The following is a 22,515-nucleotide window of genomic DNA, read 5'->3' as shown; positions in this document are numbered from 1 at the left end:
GTCATTTTGTTTTCAAAAACATAATATTCATCAAACAGAAAATTATCAGAAAGTAATTTTCATCTTAAAGTGGTATTCATAAAACAGAAAATTAAAATAAAGAGGTTTAAAAAGTCATTCAATTCTTTAAAATAATAATTTTTAATGAAAAATTTTCCAATTTTCAAAATAGATCCATATTGTTTTCGAATTACAATTGTTCTTTTATCAGCCAATTTTGGCCGATTGATATATTTGATATAGAAAGACATGCGTGGTATCATCATATAGCCCCTCCAGCTAAGATTATTTGGACTGAAAGATTTCACGTTTTTCGAGCAGTTACAGAGCAGTTACACATTGTCCTGTAGATGAATTTGGAATAAAGTTCTCCAGTTTTTTGCTAATTACGATATTTTTTTCCAATTTTACTTGATTTTGAGTTATTTTTTTTTTGCTCTGTATGAACTATTCTCAAATGTCTAATACTTCCAATTATTTGACTTCAAGTGATCTCAAAATTTTGTAAGTGATTCAATTTTGTAGATATTTGAAAAAATGGCATAATACCTTGAACAATAATCGAGCAAATTGAAAAACTTCAATACCGTTATCTAAAAAAGTCTTCAATATTTGACGTTGGTTGTCAATGAAGAGCCAGCTGAGAAATGCCAAATTCAACACTAATCAAATTTGCATTTATGATATCTACGAAGGGAAACAGATGACTCTAATTTGGTTTGTGTAAAATTTTTAACACATGCAACTAAGTGCGCAAAATCAAAACAATTTCAGAAAAATATTCAATCTGTCAAAATACTCATTTTTCAAGGGTCATGATAGAACTCGACAGATAATAATTGGAAGCATTCATCAGTATGTCAGTAGCTTAACTATTTAAAATATATTTAATTTGAAAGGAGTTTAATTTTTTTTCAAGACTTAAAAGTTAGCTCTACTTCCTGTGCAAAACGTTTTCTTTTCATTTTCTGATTGTTGCGTATAAACTACGTGTAAAACAAGCAGTGGTCTTTCTTCTCAAGAATAGAATAGTCAACTAAAATATATTCTGCTTTATTGTCTACGCTGATTTTTTAGAAATGTGAAAAACACCATTTGTTTTTTTCGGACTTGTCGTTTTGTAGTCAATTTTGAATCGTTATAGGATCAAGCGTAAAATTTACTCGAATCAGTGTAGATATTTCAAAATGGCAGTACTTTTTGATAAGCTTGCAAAATGTTCCGAAGTTCTAGTAATCCAATCCTCTAAATTTGCCAATTTTTGTTTAGAACAATTTTACGGCTAACCAATTCGCTAGATCTTTGTTAAAAATTTTTGCTATTTCGGGCCGTTTTTTGGATCTGTTATGTTTTGGCCTCTCAGTGTTTTTTATAACCCCCAGTTACAAATTATGTGTTGTTATATGGCACGTTACTATGTAAAAATAATAAACGTGTGCCTGGGGGTCATAAAACATTTATTCCAACTAAGCTGGGGGCCGAAACAGAATAGATCACATTTTTTAATTATTTGACAATAAAAGTGTCGAGTGCCGCTCTCTGTTCTTCTTGAGCTTGGGAAAATATCAAGGTTTTTTTTCTTGATTTTTTGTCTTTGGCGCAATTATTTTAAGCCTCTTTATGGCAATTTTCCCAATTAGATTTTGCCTCTTTATGGCAATTTTCCTTCATTTTATGCTAAAAAATAATTTTGACTTCAGGAGAAAATATGAGCTCAATTATTTTGTTGATACGCGAGTCATTTTTGTTGCGGAACTAGTTTTTTGACTCATATTATAACTGCGTCACAAGCCTTTTAATAAAAACTTGATTTTTAAAATGCAAAATAAAAGTTCATATTATTAAAATGCGAGGGAGGGGCTGCTTATTTGTGTAAGAGTTTTTCAATAGCTACAATTTTGTATACTGGATGGTACGATTTCAGGAGAAGGCGGGGGACAAAGATCACGCTATAAAACAGACAGCCATGAACTACGTCGGATCAGATGAAGAGGAGGCGAATGCCAAAAAGAAATCAGTGTGTGATAAAATGGGACTGTTCTACTCTGCGCCAGTCACCAAGTTCTGGCTCACTACTGTTAGTTGTCCGCACAATTTTAGGACCAAAACAATCCCATCCCGTACCTAACTCCAAGTAAAGTTCAGTACTGAGTCAGAGTCTAAAACAGGTCACTTTTTACACTGAATTTGTCTGATTCAGAGCTATTTCAGTGATTCATTCTGAATTATCGTCTGATTCAGAGGAATACAGAAAATTCTCTCTGAATTTTGCGGTGATTCAGAGAAGTTCTGAAATCACATAGCAGTTGGTTCTGAATCAGTACTAAAACTTGAAAAATCTCTGAAATTGTTCTGAATCAGTACTGATTGTCACTGAGCCTTAGGTACGGGATTTGCCTAGTCCAGTTAATTATAATCTCCTAAAATTTCGCAGGTCATTCTAATTTCTCTCGAGCCAAGTCGTTTTGCACTATAGTATTTTTTGATATTTTGTTATGAAAATTCGTTTGCTCGACTTCATTCGACTTCTTTCAGCTTTGATACTAAAAAACGGGATACAATTGTAAAATATCGGGGCAATAAGTCTCTAGTTAGGCCTCTTTGAGACTTTTTCGGCCCTAAGAGTACATCATGAAAGCAGCTGAAGAAACCAAGCTTCATGGTTTGAAGGACAATTTAAATTTTGGCGGATTCGGACAAACTCAATTACTCCAAACCTCTCGGCTTTTGCTCACATAATTTTTTCTTTTAGATGGAGTTTGTTTTAAAAATAGGATTGCGCCTGTGCCTGGATCGTAAATTTGCTCGATTTTGCCTATCATTACATGAACGAGCCGTTGTTAGTGAATTTGGAATTAAATTGTATACCCTGAAAATACTTGCACTCCTCTTGGAGATGTAAATTCAATAATTCACAATCTCTATTGTCATAGCTACCGTCAAGGTCTCTGCATCAATACTCAATAAAGAAATGTTCATTCTCGTCTGCGTTAGTATATGTAGAATTTTGTTTTTTGTCCTTAGAGGGCTTCTAGCTGGGGACTGACTAGCGCCCAAAACTGTATCAAAATTCCAAAATATTTGTTTGGTGGTTCCTCTTGTTGTTGGGCAGTGTATTTTGTTGTCCCCAAAAAAAGTTGCTCTCTCGGCTGCTTGAAAACTTCACTCTGGATTATTGAATTAATATTGAAATTTGTAATATCAGCAACAAGTAATGTTATAGCCAAACACAGATAATTGAGTAATTTCAACAATCAAACGGAATTTTTTCTAGTAAAACTAAATAATGAGTCACACTAAATTAAACCATTTCAATCACACTATCCGCAATTATCCACAAATCACTCAATTTACTTCCTAACTCAAAAAGTTATTTTAAGTTCTGTCTGACAGTGGCTGTGTTATTGGCCAGAAACTTATAATCGTCGCAACCAGCGATTTTCATCAACTTCGCGGTCTCACTAACTGCAAATTGTGAAACTATGTTCCTTCACAAAGAACTCACATAATGATTACAATTCCTGTCTCACTAAGATTCAACTGCTCCACTTGAGCATTTTCTCTCTCAATTTTGACTGACAAACTTCTGTTTCTCAGCCTCGTAAGCCTCTCTCTGAGCGTTTTTCTTGCGCTTAAGGGTCCTCAAACTTTCAGTTTTTATTCAGCAAAACAATGTGTCATTTCAATTAGAACACTTTGACATAATGTATAAGTGTATTAGTGGTTATAAATGTTATTCACAAAATGCAACTTATCTCATGTAAATGTTTGCTTAAAATGACCGGAAATTTGCGCACAACTCGCATTGATAAATACAGGATCCAAGAAAAGTTATGCTTCATGTTTAACAGATCTTGTAAAAGTACATGCATTATGTTTTTATCCTTTCGTTGATATTTCTCTGAAATAGCCTACGAATGTCATTGCTTCCCCTGTGATTCTAGCAATGTAAGTCTTAACCATCTCTTAACTATTTTTGTATAATCCTATTGATAGAAAAATCTAGGAAAAATATGTTCGTCAGTGGTATTACTGTGAATCTGAACGATAGCGAATTTGCGTTCTTTACGTTTGAATGTGGTTTTTGGTAAAAATTTTGACTCTGGTAGAAGTGTTGTTTTCTTCATAGAAGCAGGGCAAGGATCAGTTATCTTCTCTTTTTTGTTTGTTTTAAAAACAAAATAAACAACTCTGGGTTACAGGAAGCAGCTCGTAGATTTTCTCAATTTATATGCAATCGTTCAAAAATTCACCTATTCACCTGTTGAAGTTTGAGGTCGATTGGGCTTGAGGAAGTAGGATTTTCAGGACTTCCGTGGGGATGGTGAAAATTGAGGCGCTTATATTTTCAAAAATTTAGTTTTTTTTTGCTATCAGAATTCTCTGCAAGCAACGCGTGTATTCTTCTGTTTGCTTCAATTGAGTCCCGGCGAGAGTTCTAACAAGTATTAAATCCTGTTCTATCTACCTCAAATACTCAAATATCAAAACTAAATCATAACTCGTGATTTCTACTAAAAGTCCGGTTTAACACCTTTTGAACTTCCAATACTTTAATTACTGCATTTTATGATGATACTGATTCCTTCCGTTGTAAGGTTGCCAAACCTACAGTATAATTTTATTCTGGCAAAAATTCCAAAAAATATCTAGGAATTTTCCAAACATCACTTGATATGATTGACTGTCCGACAAAAATTTAAAATATGAACTCCAACAGTTATTTGCATCAACTCCCACATTCTATTCATAATTTCTCCTCGAAACACAAAATCATTTTCAAAATATACTCAAACTAGTCCTCCTAATAAGGGAAAACCGAGCTTGGATCCAAACAAATCTATTGCCAAAAAAAGCAGGCATTCTTCCAAATTGTTTTCCTTTTCACTTCATTTCATCGTGTATGTCCTTTCAACCACCCTTTTGTTGTGCTTAATTTTGTTATGGAAGCAAGTCCGTTTAGATTCTGTGCATTGAAGCCAAACACTTGCTGAAATACACCATAAAAGTATCAGCTTTTAGTGATAAAAAATTTTCTCTCCCACCACGCGCAAAACAAAACATTTTGTAACTTTTTTTCTCACAAACAAAGTTTTGCTTTTTCTCACAATAACTTTTGTGATACAAATACTTTTTTTTCGTCTTTTGCTTTCTATTCCCCATAATGGCTTTCAGGGGTGCAATTTTTGGGGTTTGGGGGAATTCATAAATAAATATCATTGCTTTTCCCAAGCTCCTCCATTCTTTTTTCTGCTGTAATACTTGGTTCCTTCCGTTTGTTGACCTCCGAGTTTCATTCAGACTATTTATGACAAATTGATTACTTTGCATTTTAGCCTCTCTTTTGTTTGCATAACCAATAAAGCCTCATTCTACACCAACCTACATCGCTCAAGTTCGATCCTTTTGTTTACATTGTCAATATGCTCACGTTTAGCTCCTCAACTCTGCATACTAATAAACCACACAATATTGAAGCTTCAGGTTTATATGGCCTTAAAGACCATTTATGTTACGCTGCACAGTATAACTTGAACTATGAAATCTAGTTAGCAGGAAATCACCGGTGATAACATTAGCGGTCGATAACACTAATAGATACAACCTTTTAGGTACAATATATTTTTTAATTTGCCCAGTTATTCTGTGCCAGAGTTCGTTTGTGACCCAATGAGTGGGGACAATCCTCGTTTTTTTTTTCAACCCGATTGTTCGGGTTAATGAGGACGAAATTTTGAGGACCCGATGGTGTGGGTTCATGGGAACAAACAAAAGGCAAAGACTCAATTGCGTGGGTAGCTTGGTGATTTCTGGGCACAACCGTGATCGTAATAAAACTACAATCAACTTAACTTAGAACTGATTTCGACCATGAGTTCTCGAACCAAGTATTTTGTCAATTAAAAGATCATCAATTGAGAAAAAGAATATTTTTTAACTACACCATGGTTTTCTTCAAAAATACTTATTCTACTGAATGATTTTACCCGATCTGTTCGTCATAGTTTTTCTCTTTTTGTAGTAGTAAGAGACTCAATTTCTCTTTAGGGAAGAACATAAGAGCGTACAAAGAATTCTAAAAACAACTTTTACAGATCAAAAGTTGAGTAAATTAAGACTAAGTCCTGCAAAAACAGCAACAGCATTTCACATAAAATGAACGAGTTTTCCAGGTTCTTTTAGCTGCTCCTTCCTTTTAGTTGCTCTTCTGTGTGTTTCTTCTCATCTACACTTACTTCGTGTTGGGCGAACTCCCCGCTGACCAGATACCCTGGATTGAAATTGTACTTGCATGCTTCGTCGTCTCCATCACTACTGAAGAAATTCGGCAGGTTTGTTATCAGTGTCAATTACGGCTACATGACTGCAATTTACCCAATTCGATTTTTACCCAATGACATCATACTCAATGCACTTTGACATTTTTTTTTCAATAATCCGACTACAAATTAGCAGTCGCTATTACAGGGATGTTTTAACATACTTCAGTGGAAATTAAAATCCCATGGTCGGATGCACAACCCCATTTTATTGTATATTCGGCTAAATCGTCGTTTTGAAAATCTTTTGAAAAAATATAAAATGAAAAAATGTAAAACTTGTACAAATAACTACATGAATTATGTTTGAAAACCTGTGCCCTTGGAACGGAGAATGCGGCACAATATGGCGTCATTGATTTGGGGGGGGGGGGGGGGTTTGATTATGACTTCCTTTGTATATGATTTGATATAAACTACCATATTTCCTTAGATTGGCGTAAAATAGTTAATCAGTCACAAATCAACACAAATTTCAGCAAAATTTTCTTAAAAAATTGAGAACAGATGTTTTTGGGGCATCTTTACGCTTCGAATTCGAATTTTGTTTTATATTAATAAAATAAAAAAATACACATTGACTCTTTTGTATTAGTTTCAGGTGTTTTTTTAGGGCACAAAAATAATAATAATTGTGGTTCCTGCGTAATTGCAGCGCAACAGCACTAGGCCTTATAGTAGACAGCTGTTCTCAGCTGCCCTTTTTTCATTATTTCCCTCATTTCAGACTGATCTTTTTATGAGCAGCATTGCTCTTTTTTGGTGAATATAGCCACTTTTTTGCGTCTGTAATATTTTGATTGTCACAGTGGGCGAACGGTTGCTTTTGTTTGAACAGGTTTTGACAGAAAGTGGCAGTTTTGCGAAGAAAATGCATGGATACTTCACTAGTATCTGGAACTGGATGGACGTGTTTGGAGTGGTCCTCTTCTGGATTGCCTTTGGAATGAGGTTAATAACGTCTCCTCTCTTTTAAACCTAATGATTTTGTTTCAATTACATAATTCTATTTCGTTCCCCAGATTCGTTTGTTTTCAAGTAGCAGATTGAAGAAGAATTTTTAAAAGTTTGGCATTCCCCGAGTCCAACACCGACGCTTAGATTCTTGCAAATGACGCTTATCTTGCAAGAAACTTACAAGATCTTTCCAGATAGACGTCAAAAAACGTTAGACGAAAGGTGCAATTTCAAAGACTGATTCAATCAACGGTCATACTTTCCTATGAATGCAGTCCATTAACTGAAGCTCTCTGTTCAAAACAGAAATTTTCATATCAACTTTATCATGGAAACGGTTTTGAAATACTCGTTTCAAAAAAACAAATTAATGGTTCATTCTGTCTACACCAAGTTAAAATAGGTTGGTAAGCACTAAAATAGAATTCAGCCTCTTCTTATGATTACGCCAGAACGAAATAATTTCGACAGGTAATTTCACTTAATAAACAACCCTAAACGAGATCAAATAGTTATATATTGCAATTTTTTGCAGAAAGGGATATGTTGCGAGATCTTTCCCGATGTATGTTTATTGTATCTCATATTTCATTTTGTTTGAAATTTCTCGAGATGTTGTTGCATGTGCTTCAATGGGAAATGAAATTTGAATACCGTGTTTTCAGGATGAAATTTGAATGAAATTTCAAAACCGTGTTTTCAGGAAAAGCAACTCGAATTAGGTTTGCTAAGTATAAACTAATTATATTTCATTGTGCTATATAAACATACTGAGATTTGATGTTAGTTTTCAAGGGCCAGTTAGACTTTAATTCTACCTTGTTACTTTAATTAAATTGTACCACATGTTTATGCTTAAGTGTCCAAATTTCCTTATGCACTGGACTCTCTAATTTCAATTTTAAAGCGCAATTTAGCGCACTTGATGTCAAATTTCTAGGAAGCTGTATTTGAAAAAACGACAGAAAGCAACGTTTTGTGTGCTGATCTCGCTTATAGATCTCGCTTAGAATTAGTGTGCTGATCTCGCTTAGAATTAGAATAAATTTAAATATCGCTTTAGGGAAGAAAATCATGCAAAATGATGCGTTGTCTTATTGAATTTCTCAAAATTACGTCGTCTGGTTGCGAGTCAATACGTTGTCTAGTGGGAACTATGAACAGTCTTGATATATTTTGCACAATAATCATTCAAATTTGGTTAGAAAATGGAGACCTAACAAGAGTAAAATTTTATCTGTACATTTGAATGAAACACCTGGTTGTGACGAAACTTTCAAACTGGCTAAATTTTGAAAAGTACAGGAAAAGCATTAAAAAACAAGATCACTGCCTAAGCGCCCCACCGAAAAAGTTTATTTGGTCACCAATTCATCAAAAATTGGAGACATTTGCTGAGACATTTGAATTGTCTTATTAAAGTTTTGTTTTTTCATGTGTCAAAAAAGTGGCAACCGTAAACATCCTTTTAGAAAAAAGAAGTCGAATTTTGTTTCGAAACGATAAAGAACATCGCAAGAGGCTTCTTGAGAAGTGATGTGTCAGCAACCCTATTTTTTCAGCATCTCAAACTTTTTAAAATACTTTACAATACTTATTTTTAGGGATCTATTCTGTTCCCCCCAGCTTAGTTGACTTATATCTTTTGCACCCCCAGGCGCACAGGCTATTTTTTTACATAGTAACGTGCTCTATAACAACATATAATTTGTAATTGGGGGCGTAAAAAGCAATGGGGGTAGGGACAAAGTACAATAGATTGTTTTTATTTTTATTATTTTTATTTATAACCGTCTGATCTGACTTTCTATCCGGGTACTGCTCTTAATTTTCGTATTCAGCAAGGTTCAGCAGTTTTCAGAACGTCGAGTCTTTTGTTTTTTTTGTTCTTGTTACTACTTTGTTTTAGCCGAGAAGATCTTTTAAGAAACACTGATTCTTTTAAAAATGTGAAAGTTGATTGTTTTAAAAAAAAGTAAAAGTTTGTTTTAGCCGAGAAGATCTTTTAAGAAACACTGATAGTTTTAAAAAAGTAAACTAGTGATTAATAAATAATACAAATTCATCCTTTATTTCGTTAAAATTACCTATGACGCATAAAAAAATTTATAACCTGTTATTGTGCTTACTGTAAAAACCCCATGTATCTGTTAATTTTTCAGCAGCTCTTATCCGTAAATTCTTGCGCTCACTTAAATCGAAAAAGTGGTCCCTGGGAACTATTATCAAGAATTGGTTCTTTTTCCTAAACTTTTTCCTAAACAATTTTGCGTACAGTTCAAAAGTTGCAAAGTTAAACAGTGAATTTAAAAAAATGAAAAATGCCCGAATTAGCGCAAAAAATTGTCGTTACATTTTGAGCCCTAAGGCTGAAAACCTACTCTGAAGGCTCTGAATTAGAACAGATTTCAAACTTTCTTTTCTTCACTGACTCTTTAAAGTCCGCACACATTTCGTTAAGTGTTATAAACGCTCAATCTACGGTTGGCCAAAAAATTCCAAATTTGCCGTCCCCATCTGCATTTTTGTATACGATCAATGGCAGCTATGCATGCTCCATTACGTTAATAAATTGTTATTAAATTTGTGTTATCCTCGGTCAAAATCACGTTTGAGAGTACCAATCCAGTCCATTTTTTGCTTATCAAGATTCCCAGGCAAAACGAAATCTCCTACGATCCAGACTTTGGCTCTTTCAAACTTTCGGCACGTTCCCCCGCTTGCGCATAAGCCTATAGTCTCTATGAAAAGACATATCTAGACCAAAATGAGATAAACGCTAAATAAGTACGCTAAGTTAAGGTAAATTAGGGGAATTTCACCTCAACCGTTAAGGTAAAATATTAAGTTAGGATAAAGTTAAGGTTTCTATGGTTACGAATCAGGCCTTAACTTTTAGGTAAAGTTTGGGTAAAGTTATAGAGCGGCAGATTTACCTTAACATTTAAGGTGAGCTAAGTTTTTTTTGTAATGTAAGTTACCTTAACTTTATTTAGTGTGTATTCCTAAAGTACGGAAATGTTAAGGCAGTTTTGAAATGAATCATTGGTGGCTACTTCATGTTCTGTTTCATCAGTGAAGTGATTTTGACCTTTGTTCAACATTTTGAACTAGGTGGGCTCAGGGCTATTGCCGTGTTGCTTCTTGCGACGAAGTGCACAGGTACTGTAATCATTATCATGACTGGAAGCAACATTAAAATATTTACTTCCTGCTGGCTAAATCAAATTTCATGTGTTTAAAGTTCAATTTTAGGGCGTCCCGCTTCTTCACCCTTATTTGTTTACCCACCCCCCCCCCCATCATTTCACCCCTCTATCATTTCAGACCCCGATTTCAATCCCTTATTAAATTAGCAAAGAAACTATAGTCATTTGGCTACGCCTCAGCCGCCGGTGGGACTTGATACGAAACTATAACAACCGAATTTGGGATCAAATAAACAGCTTAACAAGGAGGAAATATGCTATTATAATTGTAACGTCGACTGCTAATTTGTGGGGTGAATTGATAGAGGGTTGAAGTGATACAGGGTTAAGACATGCGATGTTAAATGAATGGGGGCGAAGAGAAGTAGGTATATCAATACAAGTTTAGGTATCAATATGACAGATACGTAAGTCAGGTAGCTTAGTATGAGATCGCTTCCTCTAATTATTTTTTCCGTTACATTAAATACGTATTATATCCGCTACGTTTATTCGTAGTTAATTTGATTGATGCGTATGCAATATGTATATAATCAAATTTTTATTTCGCAATTTCATATAAAATTTCTGAGCAACTTTTGAAGAAGAATTTTCTCAATTTGGGGATAAATGAGTTCTGGTCCAGCTGAAGTTAGGACACACGTATACAAAATAATTGGATCGGACCGATATAGACTTTATTTATGAAGCGAGGTCATCATTTTATTAATCGTCATCGAGAAATTTTTTTAATGAATATGTTTCGCTGCTGATTTGCAGGTTTATCCCGAACAATGACTGGAAAGACATAGCTCGTATGTTCTACATTTTGGACATTTTCTTCTGGTACATGAGACTGCTCAATATCTTCACCATCAACAAACGACTAGGACCTCTAATCACCATCATTCTCACTATGGTAACTCTGCATTCAACCTTATACCCTTCCAGTTGATAATGGTTCCAAGTATTTGGTTCCTAATAAGTGCTTTTTTCGAACCTCTAAATTTTTGACTGGCCAACATTTTTTGTGGTTTTTCTCTAAGTATTCAATTCATCAAAACTGCTGCGGAAACATAAATGGATGGTATGAAAGGCGTTTCTTGGTTTCAAATTAGGACCCCCTCAATAAAGATAAGATAAGCTTTCTACTGAGCTTAAGCTGGCGACTATGAGAGCCGAAAATTCGCCATTTCGTCCGACGTTAGTCGGTTATCTTTTCATGTTTCAATTTTCAAGAGTGGCGTTAACAAAAAATGTGGATCACAACTGCATTCGCTTAGCTTTAAATGTTTTTTTTTCGTTCCCTATATGGGGTTCCTGATAACTGTATTATAATAGCTTTAACCTGGTAAGTATATTACAATTGTGCTCGGATAATGAGAACAGCGTGTCTGTTTTTCAAAAGCTACCGAGAATAAAATCTTTTTAACTTATATTCTTCGTTTCCAACTGCGCAAACAACTTCAATTAAACGTTCATTGAAACATGTTGTGGAGTAAACTTCTGTTGAGTTTGCTCTAAATTACGATGCCCTCCCGACGACATAAAGTTCTTTCAATTTTGTTGTACTGTCGAAGCTTACATTGATCCGTTTGCATCGCGTTTGACTCTCAATTAGTTAGAATGGGCGATTGAGCCGCAAGTACAAGTTTACTAAGTAGAATTTTGAATTCTACTTTTAAATTTAGGTATTTCCCTCGCGACTGACTAACTGAGTTTCAGAGATAGCTCTTGAAAACGCAATTTGATAATTTTAAATTGCAACTAACATTGAGCAACTCAAATTGGGGAATGAAACTAAATTTACAAATTAGTTCAGAAAGGGAAATTAGATGATCATCAGGTGATCACGCGACTAGACAGGAAGCTAACTTTTGTTTACATCGTGAGCCGACAGTTTACTGTCGAAAACATGAATAAATTTGAAATAGGAATAAAACCGATGAATGAAATAAATGAAGGTAAAAATTGAAAGGATTACTGCCCTTGAACTAACGAAGTTAAACTAAAATGGTTATGGATATTTGTATGGACATCAAATCCGTATGACATTTCTCTTCTGTGGAGAAATAATGAAGAGTATATCCTGTTGCTCCTTCCTGGTGCTCTTCCTTCTCATATACAGTCTTCTTCCTGTTGCTATTCCGCCTCGTTAACAGTCATCTCTTCCTCTCTGTGGGGATTATTAGGGTTGCGGGGAGATGCTCTTCCAATAAATGTTGTGTCCGAAATAGGTAAATCAGACAAATAGCCGTGAGTTGATTGAATGTTTTGTACGATCGCATGTGTTTGCTGGCTTGTTGGTTTGAAGATTCAGAGTCGGATAGATAGTTGTTCTGCAGTGCTAGTTTTTTTCGCACAATTGGGGTTAATTGCGATGGGGCTGACGCTGTCAGAGTAAGCTGGGTCGGGGGCGCTGCAATTGACTGATCTGGACTAAAATAGAGAACCTGCGTGAGATCAGGTCTGTCGATGGAGACGTCATCGTGTTTTGGATTGCGCTTAGGTATGCGCATTTTTTGTGCTCGTGCCACATTTGTCGTTGTTTATATTCAGAATTTTGCCAAAGAATCAACGCTAATATCATTTGCCTGTATTTTGAGCGTTTAATCTTCTTACTGCCGAGAATTTTTCTCAACAAATCTTTTCTTTATTTATGATTTTTTTTCAATGTCTTTTCATTAATTTTGGGTGGCCTTCGCTACCCATAATGGTCTAAGTCTGTGTTTCGTGGAATACTGACAGGGCGATATCCGAATTTCGTACTCTCAGTTCTGGCCTGTTGACTTCCTCTATAATACCTGTTGCGGGGCTCATTTTACCCACCGTGCTGCCAGGGGCCAAAAACTCATATATCGCATTAATGTTTTTTTTTCTGTCTATGGGGAGCATGAAACTCGCGGCCAGTTTTGACCTGAACTCTGCGTTCAGTGAGGGGAATTGGTCTAGAAACTCCTTCTTACCACATGGGTCTGCTTTCTTTATCATGTACCTTTTGCTGCTGGGCGTGTGCTCTTGCGTTCGCGGCGCAAATAACCTTCTTGATTTGAATATCTGAGCACATTCTTTTGTCTGCCCACTGTTCGTCTGTTAAGTAAGTGCTTCCTGGGATTGTGTTCACGTGTAAATAATATTTGATTATTCTTTATAATTGAAGTTGTTACTATTTAGTTTAGTTGCATTATTAGATGCTGGTTTGTTACTCTTTCTGCCAAAAATGAGCCCCAAATGGTGTAATTTTAATTGTTTATTGTTTCAAAATTTTTAATATATTGATAATTGCGTGTAATGCGTTTTGTGAGTAATTTTTATAATTTAAATGAGATTTATACATGATAGTTGTCTTTTTATGGTTTGAATGAGGCGTTCTACAAGTCCAATTGCCCTATGATCGTATGGAGGGGCATAAAGTAAGTCGATATTATTTTCGCAACAAAACTCTATAAATATTTTTCCTCTTAGAAATCTAGTGTGATCTAGTCTAACGTATCTTGAGACTCCGTGAATATATAAAATATGTTTTGAAGTTTTATAAAATTTGTACCAGATGCGTTATTTACTAATTCAGTTGTGGCATATTTAGAGTATCTATCAAAGCTTGTTAATAAATACTGTTATATTCCCATTTCGTTAAAAATTGGACCGCCAAAATCAATTTGTACTTCTTCATTTGGTTCGATGCAATTGATATATGGCCAACATATGTTTTGTACGAGCGATAGCATCGCAACACTCCCGGGTGCGTTGAATGTATACCTCAAAGAACTCGTCCTTGATTGCCTTTGGGGTTGGTTTTCGTTCATTGATGCACAGACAACCGTGTTTGACACTCATGTCTCTCCAATATGAGTGGTTGTATGGGCTGATGTATTTCAGTCTCTCCTCGTCATTCCTCATCACACTATCGCGTATTTTTTTAGAATTACATCTTTCCCCGTCAGGATCAGACAATCTTTGATCGTCGGTTGTGTCTATTGCGCTTTTTGATGGAGTTGTTTCAGTTGTAGATTTATTGGTTGTGCCGGGCCTTTTTGGATGCTGATAGGATTGGATTAGGACTGTCGTAGTTATCTTCTAGATAATTTTGGGCAAAAAGCCAGTTTTTTTTGGGTGCTTGGTGTTTATAGTGGGAATTTTTGATTTTCGCGTTTAATTTAGATATTTTGTTGTGATTAGTTGATTTGGTGTCAAATATGGGACTCATTGGGCTTTATTGTTCAGAGAGTATTCACATTCCTTACTGTCTGATTTTTTTAAGGTATTTGCAGGGAAATTGTTAACCGAAATTGTTTTAGGTAATGGCAGATTATTTAGCGCAAATGGAGGTTTCGAAGGAGACAAAAGTATTTGCTACGAGAATGACAAATTTGAGTTTAAGTTATTGCGTTTAAGTGGTAGTGTAACCCGTGAGGCAATTAAAGATGAGGATTTAGAATGTGATAAATTCGTTGCAATTAACCTGTGCTGTAATTGTGGTTTTTCTGTTTTTAGAAATGGGTGTTTGCGATGAAAATGGCCTGTTTAATTTTCAACTGGGATGATTTTGCTCTATTATGTTATTTAATTTTTGTAATACTGATCATTTAGGTTGAATTAAGTTTGAAAGAATGTCAAATTTCAGAAATTGTTGCAACCACGAAATGTTCATCATATTCTGATGTTTTCTTTGATTTTGCAAAGGGATTTCAAGAGATGTAATCAAATGAACCCATCTTTGCTCCTGTAATGTGTTCCATGGAAAAATTAAAGGGAGCAATCTGTTGATCTATCGAGAGAGTCGACTATCGTAGGATTTGTCTGAACGATGTTCTTTAAGTATTAATAGTCGAGCTGTATGGTTTCTATTTACTGAAAATCTTTACCCTATAGGTAGTATTTGAAATAGTCGATTTACGATACCTTTCCCAATAGCTCCAGTTGATTTACACTGTATTGTTCTTCTGTGGTGTTTAGAAAACCTGACACAAATGCAATAGGTTTTCATCCGTCCGGGTTGTTTTGTTCAAGTTCTGCTCCAAGACTTGAACGCAAAGCGTCGCATTTTACTCTGGCATTCAAAACAAGGTTATAGTAACAATTTTCGGTACTTTGCGCTATATAACCTTTAATTATGCTAAAGTGTTTGGTACGTAACTCAGTCCAAACAAATTTAGCGGTCTTTTTTAATACTGGTCTTAGAGGGTGACAAAGTAGTGCTAAATGTGTTATTTATTTGGTAAACTGGTTTACTGATCCCAGAAATGATCGTGATCTTTTTAGTATTTTTGGTGGCGGTATTGCTGATACATCTGCTGTTTTACTTCCAAGTGGCGATACACCTGTTTGAGTAAATTTATAACCAAGCCATTCAATTTCAGTTTTAGCAAAATGACATCTTTAGAAATTGATGCGCAAAGTGTCTTCATTTAACTTTTTAAGGCATTTGGTGACATAATTAATCTGATCAGATCCTGATCCGGTACTAACTATTATATTATCGTCTAGGAAAGAATACGTGCTTTGATGGCCTATAATTCTTTAGACCACTACTTTTTGAATTTCGGCTGTTATGTCAGTGAGACCATGAAAGCCAGTATTGCATCTATATGTACCTGTTGACTCACAGCAAATAATATTAAAGTTACAGTGTTTTTTGAAGTGTCTTTTTGAAACGGTAATTGACTGCATACATATTTAAGGTCTAAGGAAGAAAAATATGTTTCTGGCCGTTTTGTGATTTGTTAAGTGTTATGAATTTGATTCTAAAAATCTTTCTATATTTGGCGTTTGATATTTATTTTTATGAATTGATTTGTTGAGGACTTTTAAATCTAATGCTAATTTGATGGATTGATCTTTCTTTACTATAATTACAATAGGTGAAATGAAGTTTTTATCAGAGCAATTAGACAATTGTTCGACATGGCCCATTTTTTGTGACTGGTCAAGTTCGACAGTAACTCTAGATTGTAAGTTAATCAAAACGCAGCGGCCTTCTTGCTGCTTTCCTGTAAACTTTTGATGCAACTTTGATTTAACGAGGTGTGTTTCTGATAGTTCAATTCGTAAAATTAATTCGGGTATCTTCGACGCGATAGCGTGTTTTACTCTGCATTAAGACTTAATAATATTGATATTACATTTACCCCTCTTTGATTGTTGTCGGACAACTGCCAGTCCTAGGCCACTGAAAAGTTCCCGTCCTGTGATGTTTTTGTACCCGTCGTTTATTATTGTATGATATGCGTCCTTGCAAATCCAATCATTTTAGATGACTGTGGCAGTGAATTTTCCTAGAAATTTGATTGGTTCATTTGAGAATGTTTTGAGGTCTTTCTCGTCTTCTGAGTTAATCCATCGTGCAGTTGGGGTATTCCTAAGAATGTTTATGGCCAATGTTTTGGTTGAGATGCTAGACACACTTCCGGAGTTAATCATCTAAAATGAGAAAACTTTACCGAACTGTATTTTGGCATCTAGGGGCTCTAGTTTGTTGGCAGTTTCACTGGAGGTAGCTGCGACGTAGCAGTCGGAATCACTGTCATATTTTGAGTTATATATCTGTTCGTACAGTTTTCTGTAGCTAGTTATGTAGTTATGTAGTTACGGACTCTTCATCGTCGTTTTTAGCAGGTGTTGATTCAGGTTTGTTTGTTGAGGTTTTTTGAAGGAATCTTCCATTGTACGCCAAGTTTTTTTCATCGGTTCTTTTCCAATAAGAAATGTGGGTGTTTTCTTTTAAAGATTCTACGACCTTCTGTACCATTGCAAAGATAGAGGAGTGAAATAGCCATTTGATCGCAGATGTGCCCAGGCTTATCAACACACAGGAAGCGAATGTTATCAGTCTTTTTTGCATCTGTTCTGCCATTTTACCTTTAAATATTGGTTGCGGATTTTCCGGTCTCGTTCTGTTGCTCCGTGTGGTTTCCTACCGATTCCTCATATGCAGAATCGGGTAGATACGTGACTTTCGGGGGGTGGTCCGTTGAAAAAAATTTCAAGTTGGATTCCCTCTTTTGCTAGCAAGGCAATTTTCCATTGTTGAGCCCACTTCTCCCACGAAAGAGGGGGTGTGATTGTTGCTTTCTCCTAGAAAGCGTCTATTTGAAGATAAATTTTTCTTGTGTCAACTGCTGCCTGCGCCATGTTGTACTGTCGAAGCCTTTTTTTTGAATTCTACTTTTAGATTTAGGTATTCGCGCAGCCAATGACTAACTGAGTTTCTGAGATAGTTCTTAAAAAGCAAATTGCTAATTTGTTTTTTTTTGCAACTAACATTGAGCAACGTAAATTGGAGAATGAAACTAAATTTACAAATTAGATCGGAAAAGGAAATTAGATGATCATGAGGTGATCAGGCGACTAGACAGGAAGCTAGTTTTTGTTTACTTCGTGAACAGACAGTTTTCTATCGAAAACATGCATAAATTAGAACCAGGATCAAAACTGATGGTTGTGATGAATGAAACTAAAATGAACTAGATTACTGCCCTTGAACTAACAAATACAAGCTAATTAAGGTAATGGATATTTGTATGGATATCCAGTCCCTATGACAAGCTTTAAGCGGTTTTTGTAAATCTTTGCAGCGAAGTTGAAAGCTAGTGGTACCTTTTTAGCAATTAAAAGCTATAGGAGCGTTTGTTTGTTTACAAGCTATAGGAGTGGGATTGGATTGTTTTTTCCTAAAAGCGGTTGTTTCGACAATTCGCTGTCAACGAAAAAATCAGTTTAGCGTAGTAGCTTTACAAAAAAATTGGAGTTTTAAAGAGAGTTGATTCAAAAGCGTTATGTAAAAAAGGTGATCGTTTTTTAATGTTTTCACGAGAGCGTCTTCATCACTTTCGTCTACTTGGCTTCAGTTTTTAAGATTTTTTCAACAAATTTGTTTGAAAGTTGACACGTGCGTTTTTATAGTGCATAGTAAGAGTTGGTTGAATCTTTTATTCCCTCAATAGGGAACGAATGGTTTCATGGTTTCTTTGACTTCGCACTAAAATTTGTTGTATTAAGAGTGATTGGTTCAGTTTCGCCCGTGTTTGATGTTTTTTGTTCTCCTGTCACTTGGTTTTAAAAATGATAGGTACTATAGGCTTTTTAATTGCGCGTAATTGATCGCTTCAATGTTTTCAGTTGATATCTATTCTTTTTGTCCTATGACACAGTGTTTTCATGAAGAACTCGTGATTTTTTTGTCCATTTTTGGTGTCCTTTTTTTATATTTCAATTATTTCCAAAGCGATTCTTTTGAGTTTTGAGTGCTTGGCAATTTTTTTAAATCTGTTTTCCCATTGTTGAAAATATTGTTGGATTTTGAATCTCAGCTTTTTATTAGTTTTGCTTTCCTATCTCTTGGTCGCCAACACTATTATATTTTTTTCCATATTGGATTTTGAAATGAAAAATGTTTTTGATGAATCCTGTATTTTCGTCTATATAATAACGATCATCATTCCATTTCTTGAAAACCATTATGCCTTCTAGTGTTCGATGCCATAATTTTTCAATACTTTTAATCGTTTTAATGGCTTCGCTACAATTATATTTTCAACATTTCGCTTTCAAACAACTTTTTTCGTCTTGTTTTTACTTAGTCTTTGGTAAATGATGGAAATTTATGAACTATTTTCGCATGACGCGTACTAAAAAACCATTATTCAACAGCAGTAGATTTCCATGAAGTGAAATTTTCAGTTATAATTTCAATTTTCTTTCTCCTCTTCTGATAATTTCCCAGAAAGTACAGTCTATTGCTTCGTGGACAATTAAACATTTCCCTCTGAAGTTAGTGATATTCGGGTCATTTGTGGAATCAATTATTCAATTGCACGAGTCTCGTTGATTCTCTTTTGCCTTTGGCGTGAGTTAGTTCGTCTGCGTAATTAAATTGTCATTAAACTTTATTTAACTCGCTCGGCAAAATGGGTTCTGCTTTATGATACTTAAGTTTTATTAAAAATAAAATGAGTTCAAAAAAATTTACCTGTGTCATAACATGTGTCATAATGAAAAAGTTTATATGGCAAAGTCTCTACAAAGTTGTGACACATACAATTTTAAGGCTTCTCTTTTTCACTTAAACAGAATAAACAACTTTTTAGGCTCAACAGGCCATAATTTGATGCCCAACTAAAGACTGCTGTAAATTATTAAGATTTTATAACTATAGTTCTAAAATATTGTTAATTTCCAATTTCAAATTAAGGCCTGTCTAACCCACAAAGTTACCAATTCTATTTAACTGAAAATACCTTAAAATTACCTTAAAATTATATGTGTCACAATTTTGTACAGACGTTGCGCTGATAGGCGACTTTATGATTGATTCTAAGTTTGTCTAGTAGAAAAATTCGATTGCAACAGGATCATCATGATCAGTTTATATATGACATCTATGACTAGAGCTAAGAGCTGGCTCAAAAAGTGATCTCAAATGCTTGCAACAATGATCTATTTCAGCGAACTTAGCCACCAAATTCTGTCCTGCTGCGGTGCTGTTTCCGTATGTACAGAAGCAGAAGAAAGTCTTTTTTATAAAAAATCGAACTCTTAAAAAGCAGACTTATGAAAAGACTAATGTCGGGCCCATGGATTGACCTTTACTCAAATTTGTTGGTTACGAACAGACTAACGGTGGACCCATGAAAAGATCTTGCCCAAATCTAATTGGCTGTGAGAAGACTTAAGCTGGACCCATAAAGATAACTTAACTGGACTTTAACTAGTTGCTGGACACGTAATTATAATCAATATTGGCCCCTACCACTTGACTTTAAAAGTCTCTTCATGAGCCTGCACCTAGACCTGGTTAATGATGGTATGGAGCAGCTTGTTTACTTCTTTTTATTCAGGATGTGTAAAAACATTTGCTATTTCCAGCAATCATTCACTGAGATCCAACCAACAATTTCGCGTGTTTTAGATCCCAGAGCTCCTTAGATTCTTCTTCATCTGGATATTGTTCATGATTGCATTTGGAGTCATCACCAAAAGTGTTGCCACACCTATACGGTAAGAGAACGCGTGTTTCAACTATATTGTTATATCTAGAAATGAAACAAAAATTTATGCAGGAGCATACTGCTTCTAGAAAAATTTGAATTCAGCTATGACAAATTGTTTCTCAATATGTGTCGGAAGGTTGAGAGAAATCAACCTTATGTAAATTGTGCATAAGAGAAGCTTGATATAGCATGACAAGAAGCCACGCTAGTTCAGCATATACTTTGGTAGAGAAATAAATTTGAGGAACAAAAAAGGAGAGATTGAGTTAAAAGACATGCCTAAGTTCGAGATCTTAGAACCAGTTTTTGTAATGGTTTGCACAAAAGGCTTGCAAGTAAGAGATGCTTGTTCAATTGCAGTACTTCTCAGTTTCCCCCAACAATCATAATATTTAATGGTTGCTTGTTATACTCGAATTATTTTCTTTAGTCACTTCTGTAAGTCTGACTTAGCGTATATTGTGGAACTTTCTGGCGTTTCAACTGTTTCAACTTTTTATCTTTTTCTTTTGGAATCTTTGAAAAAGGTAATTGCTGCAAATTTAAATCATTTTCATTGTTTTTAACTGCGACGTACAGTATGTTATGGAACTTTCTCGCAATTCAACTCAAAAATTTTTTGTTTTTTTTTCTAAGTAATTTTCAATTGACGGTAGATTTTTTCAGAACAATCTCAATCAACTGTCTAAAAATTGTTGCGCTTTGCCGCATTAAAACTGGCTTGCAACGATCGTTTGCGTAGGGCCGTAGGTGATAATAATTTGCTAGTGCTGTCAATGAATAATCAATTTTTATTGGTTCAACTTCAATTTTTAGGTTGGAACTCTATGCCAGAGTAAATTTTTTGCCCGAGTTTCGTGTTTTGCTTAGCGAATCGAAAGTGGCATTAATCAGATACTCTTAAATATGTTGAAAAATTTTCAAAACTTCGTACCTTTTGGGAGAAAAAAGGCTTAGTTTTCCCCATTGTTCGCTTCTTCATGCAGAATGAAACTAATATTAAGTAAAATGAATATATTAGGTTTGTGTGCGTGTTTGTGTGTGTGTGTGTGTGTGTGTGTGTGTGTGTGTGTGTGTGTGTCAATATTTGAAAAACTATGCATGCATATTTTGTGACTCGCAGGTTAGCTTATTTTGTTTGTGTGTAACCATGTGTTAGTACAGTATTGTTTGTGCGTGTTTGTGATGAAGAAAAAAACAGTGTTTATGCGATAACGTGAAGGAGAGTAAGTAAGTGAGTCAGCGAGTGGGTAGTAAAGAGACAAAAAGAGAGAGAGAGAGAGAGAGAGAGAGAGAGAGAGAAAGAGAGAGAGAGAGATAGCGATGAAAAATGAATGCGGTAAACAAAATCTCTCGATAGATAAATTTTTGACATATACGTTGAATATCCTGAATAGAATCAACGGGTACAGCTTTTTTGGCATCTGTCGTTGTCAAATCACAGAAGTATTTTGCTGTCTTTTCAGAAAATTTCACGCTTTGTTTCGGTCGTCAAAGTAATTGAAAAAACTTAATTGTGCTTTTATTTGAAAAACGGAAGTGAGTTTGTATTTGAGCGGTGACCAAGTAGTGAACTGAAAAACTGTTACTTTTACAAGCCATTGGTTTCTCTGTGACTTTGTTTGTCTAATTGCAAGCGGTTTTTAAGTTTCAATAATTAAGCAATTCAAGTTCGGGTTTTTTTTGTTTCGACGCTAGTAACACAAATACTAAAAACCAAATTGAAAGCAAATTCAGCAATCTTTCAATTTTTTTGGTTTTTTTCGCTTTTGGATTTTGTGGCTCAGTTTAGTTTACGTTTTCCACAATTTTTTCAGAATATTTTACTCAATTCATTACTGTAGCCCTTCAAAAATGAAGTTATTCTTTAAATATATCTGATTCTCTTCACATAAATGTAAGCAGCTTTTAATTTCGGAGCCATTGATGTCGAAAACAAGCACAAAATTTAGATCGAACTGTAAAATATTTATTTGCTTTTTTAAAAAGAAACTGTCTGTTAAATTTTTTTTGTTATTGGTAGAAGCGATTTATTTTATTCTCAATTTGGAACAAAACATC

The 22,515-nt window shown here is 34.9% G+C and overlaps 1 protein-coding gene across 2 annotated transcripts in view; it reads left to right on the top strand.

Annotated features, from left to right (window-relative positions):
* Window positions 1–1,894: 1,894 nt before the first annotated feature.
* LOC142341200 (transient receptor potential cation channel subfamily M member-like 2) overlaps window positions 1,895–22,515 on the top strand; it is a 31,500-nt gene continuing 10,879 nt past the window's right edge. Inside the window, exons 1-6 of one of the 2 annotated variants that reach the window (XM_075392119.1) lie at window positions 1,895–2,077; window positions 6,201–6,332; window positions 7,159–7,271; window positions 10,392–10,439; window positions 11,246–11,384; window positions 20,373–20,461. In XM_075392119.1, the coding sequence (XP_075248234.1) occupies window positions 1,910–2,077; window positions 6,201–6,332; window positions 7,159–7,271; window positions 10,392–10,439; window positions 11,246–11,384; window positions 20,373–20,461 (689 nt within the window). In that variant the 5' untranslated portion in view covers window positions 1,895–1,909. The remainder of the gene's footprint in view (window positions 2,078–6,200; window positions 6,333–7,158; window positions 7,272–10,391; window positions 10,440–11,245; window positions 11,385–20,372; window positions 20,462–22,515) is intronic. The other variant, XM_075392120.1, reaches the window with a different exon arrangement.

The sequence above is a fragment of the Convolutriloba macropyga genome, chromosome 6 (assembly GCF_964194025.1).
Source record: "Convolutriloba macropyga chromosome 6, txConMacr16.3, whole genome shotgun sequence".
Taxonomy (NCBI): Eukaryota; Metazoa; Xenacoelomorpha; order Acoela; family Convolutidae; genus Convolutriloba; species Convolutriloba macropyga.
Note: the sequence above shows the minus strand (reverse complement) of the source record. Positions and strands in the feature narration are given on the sequence as shown.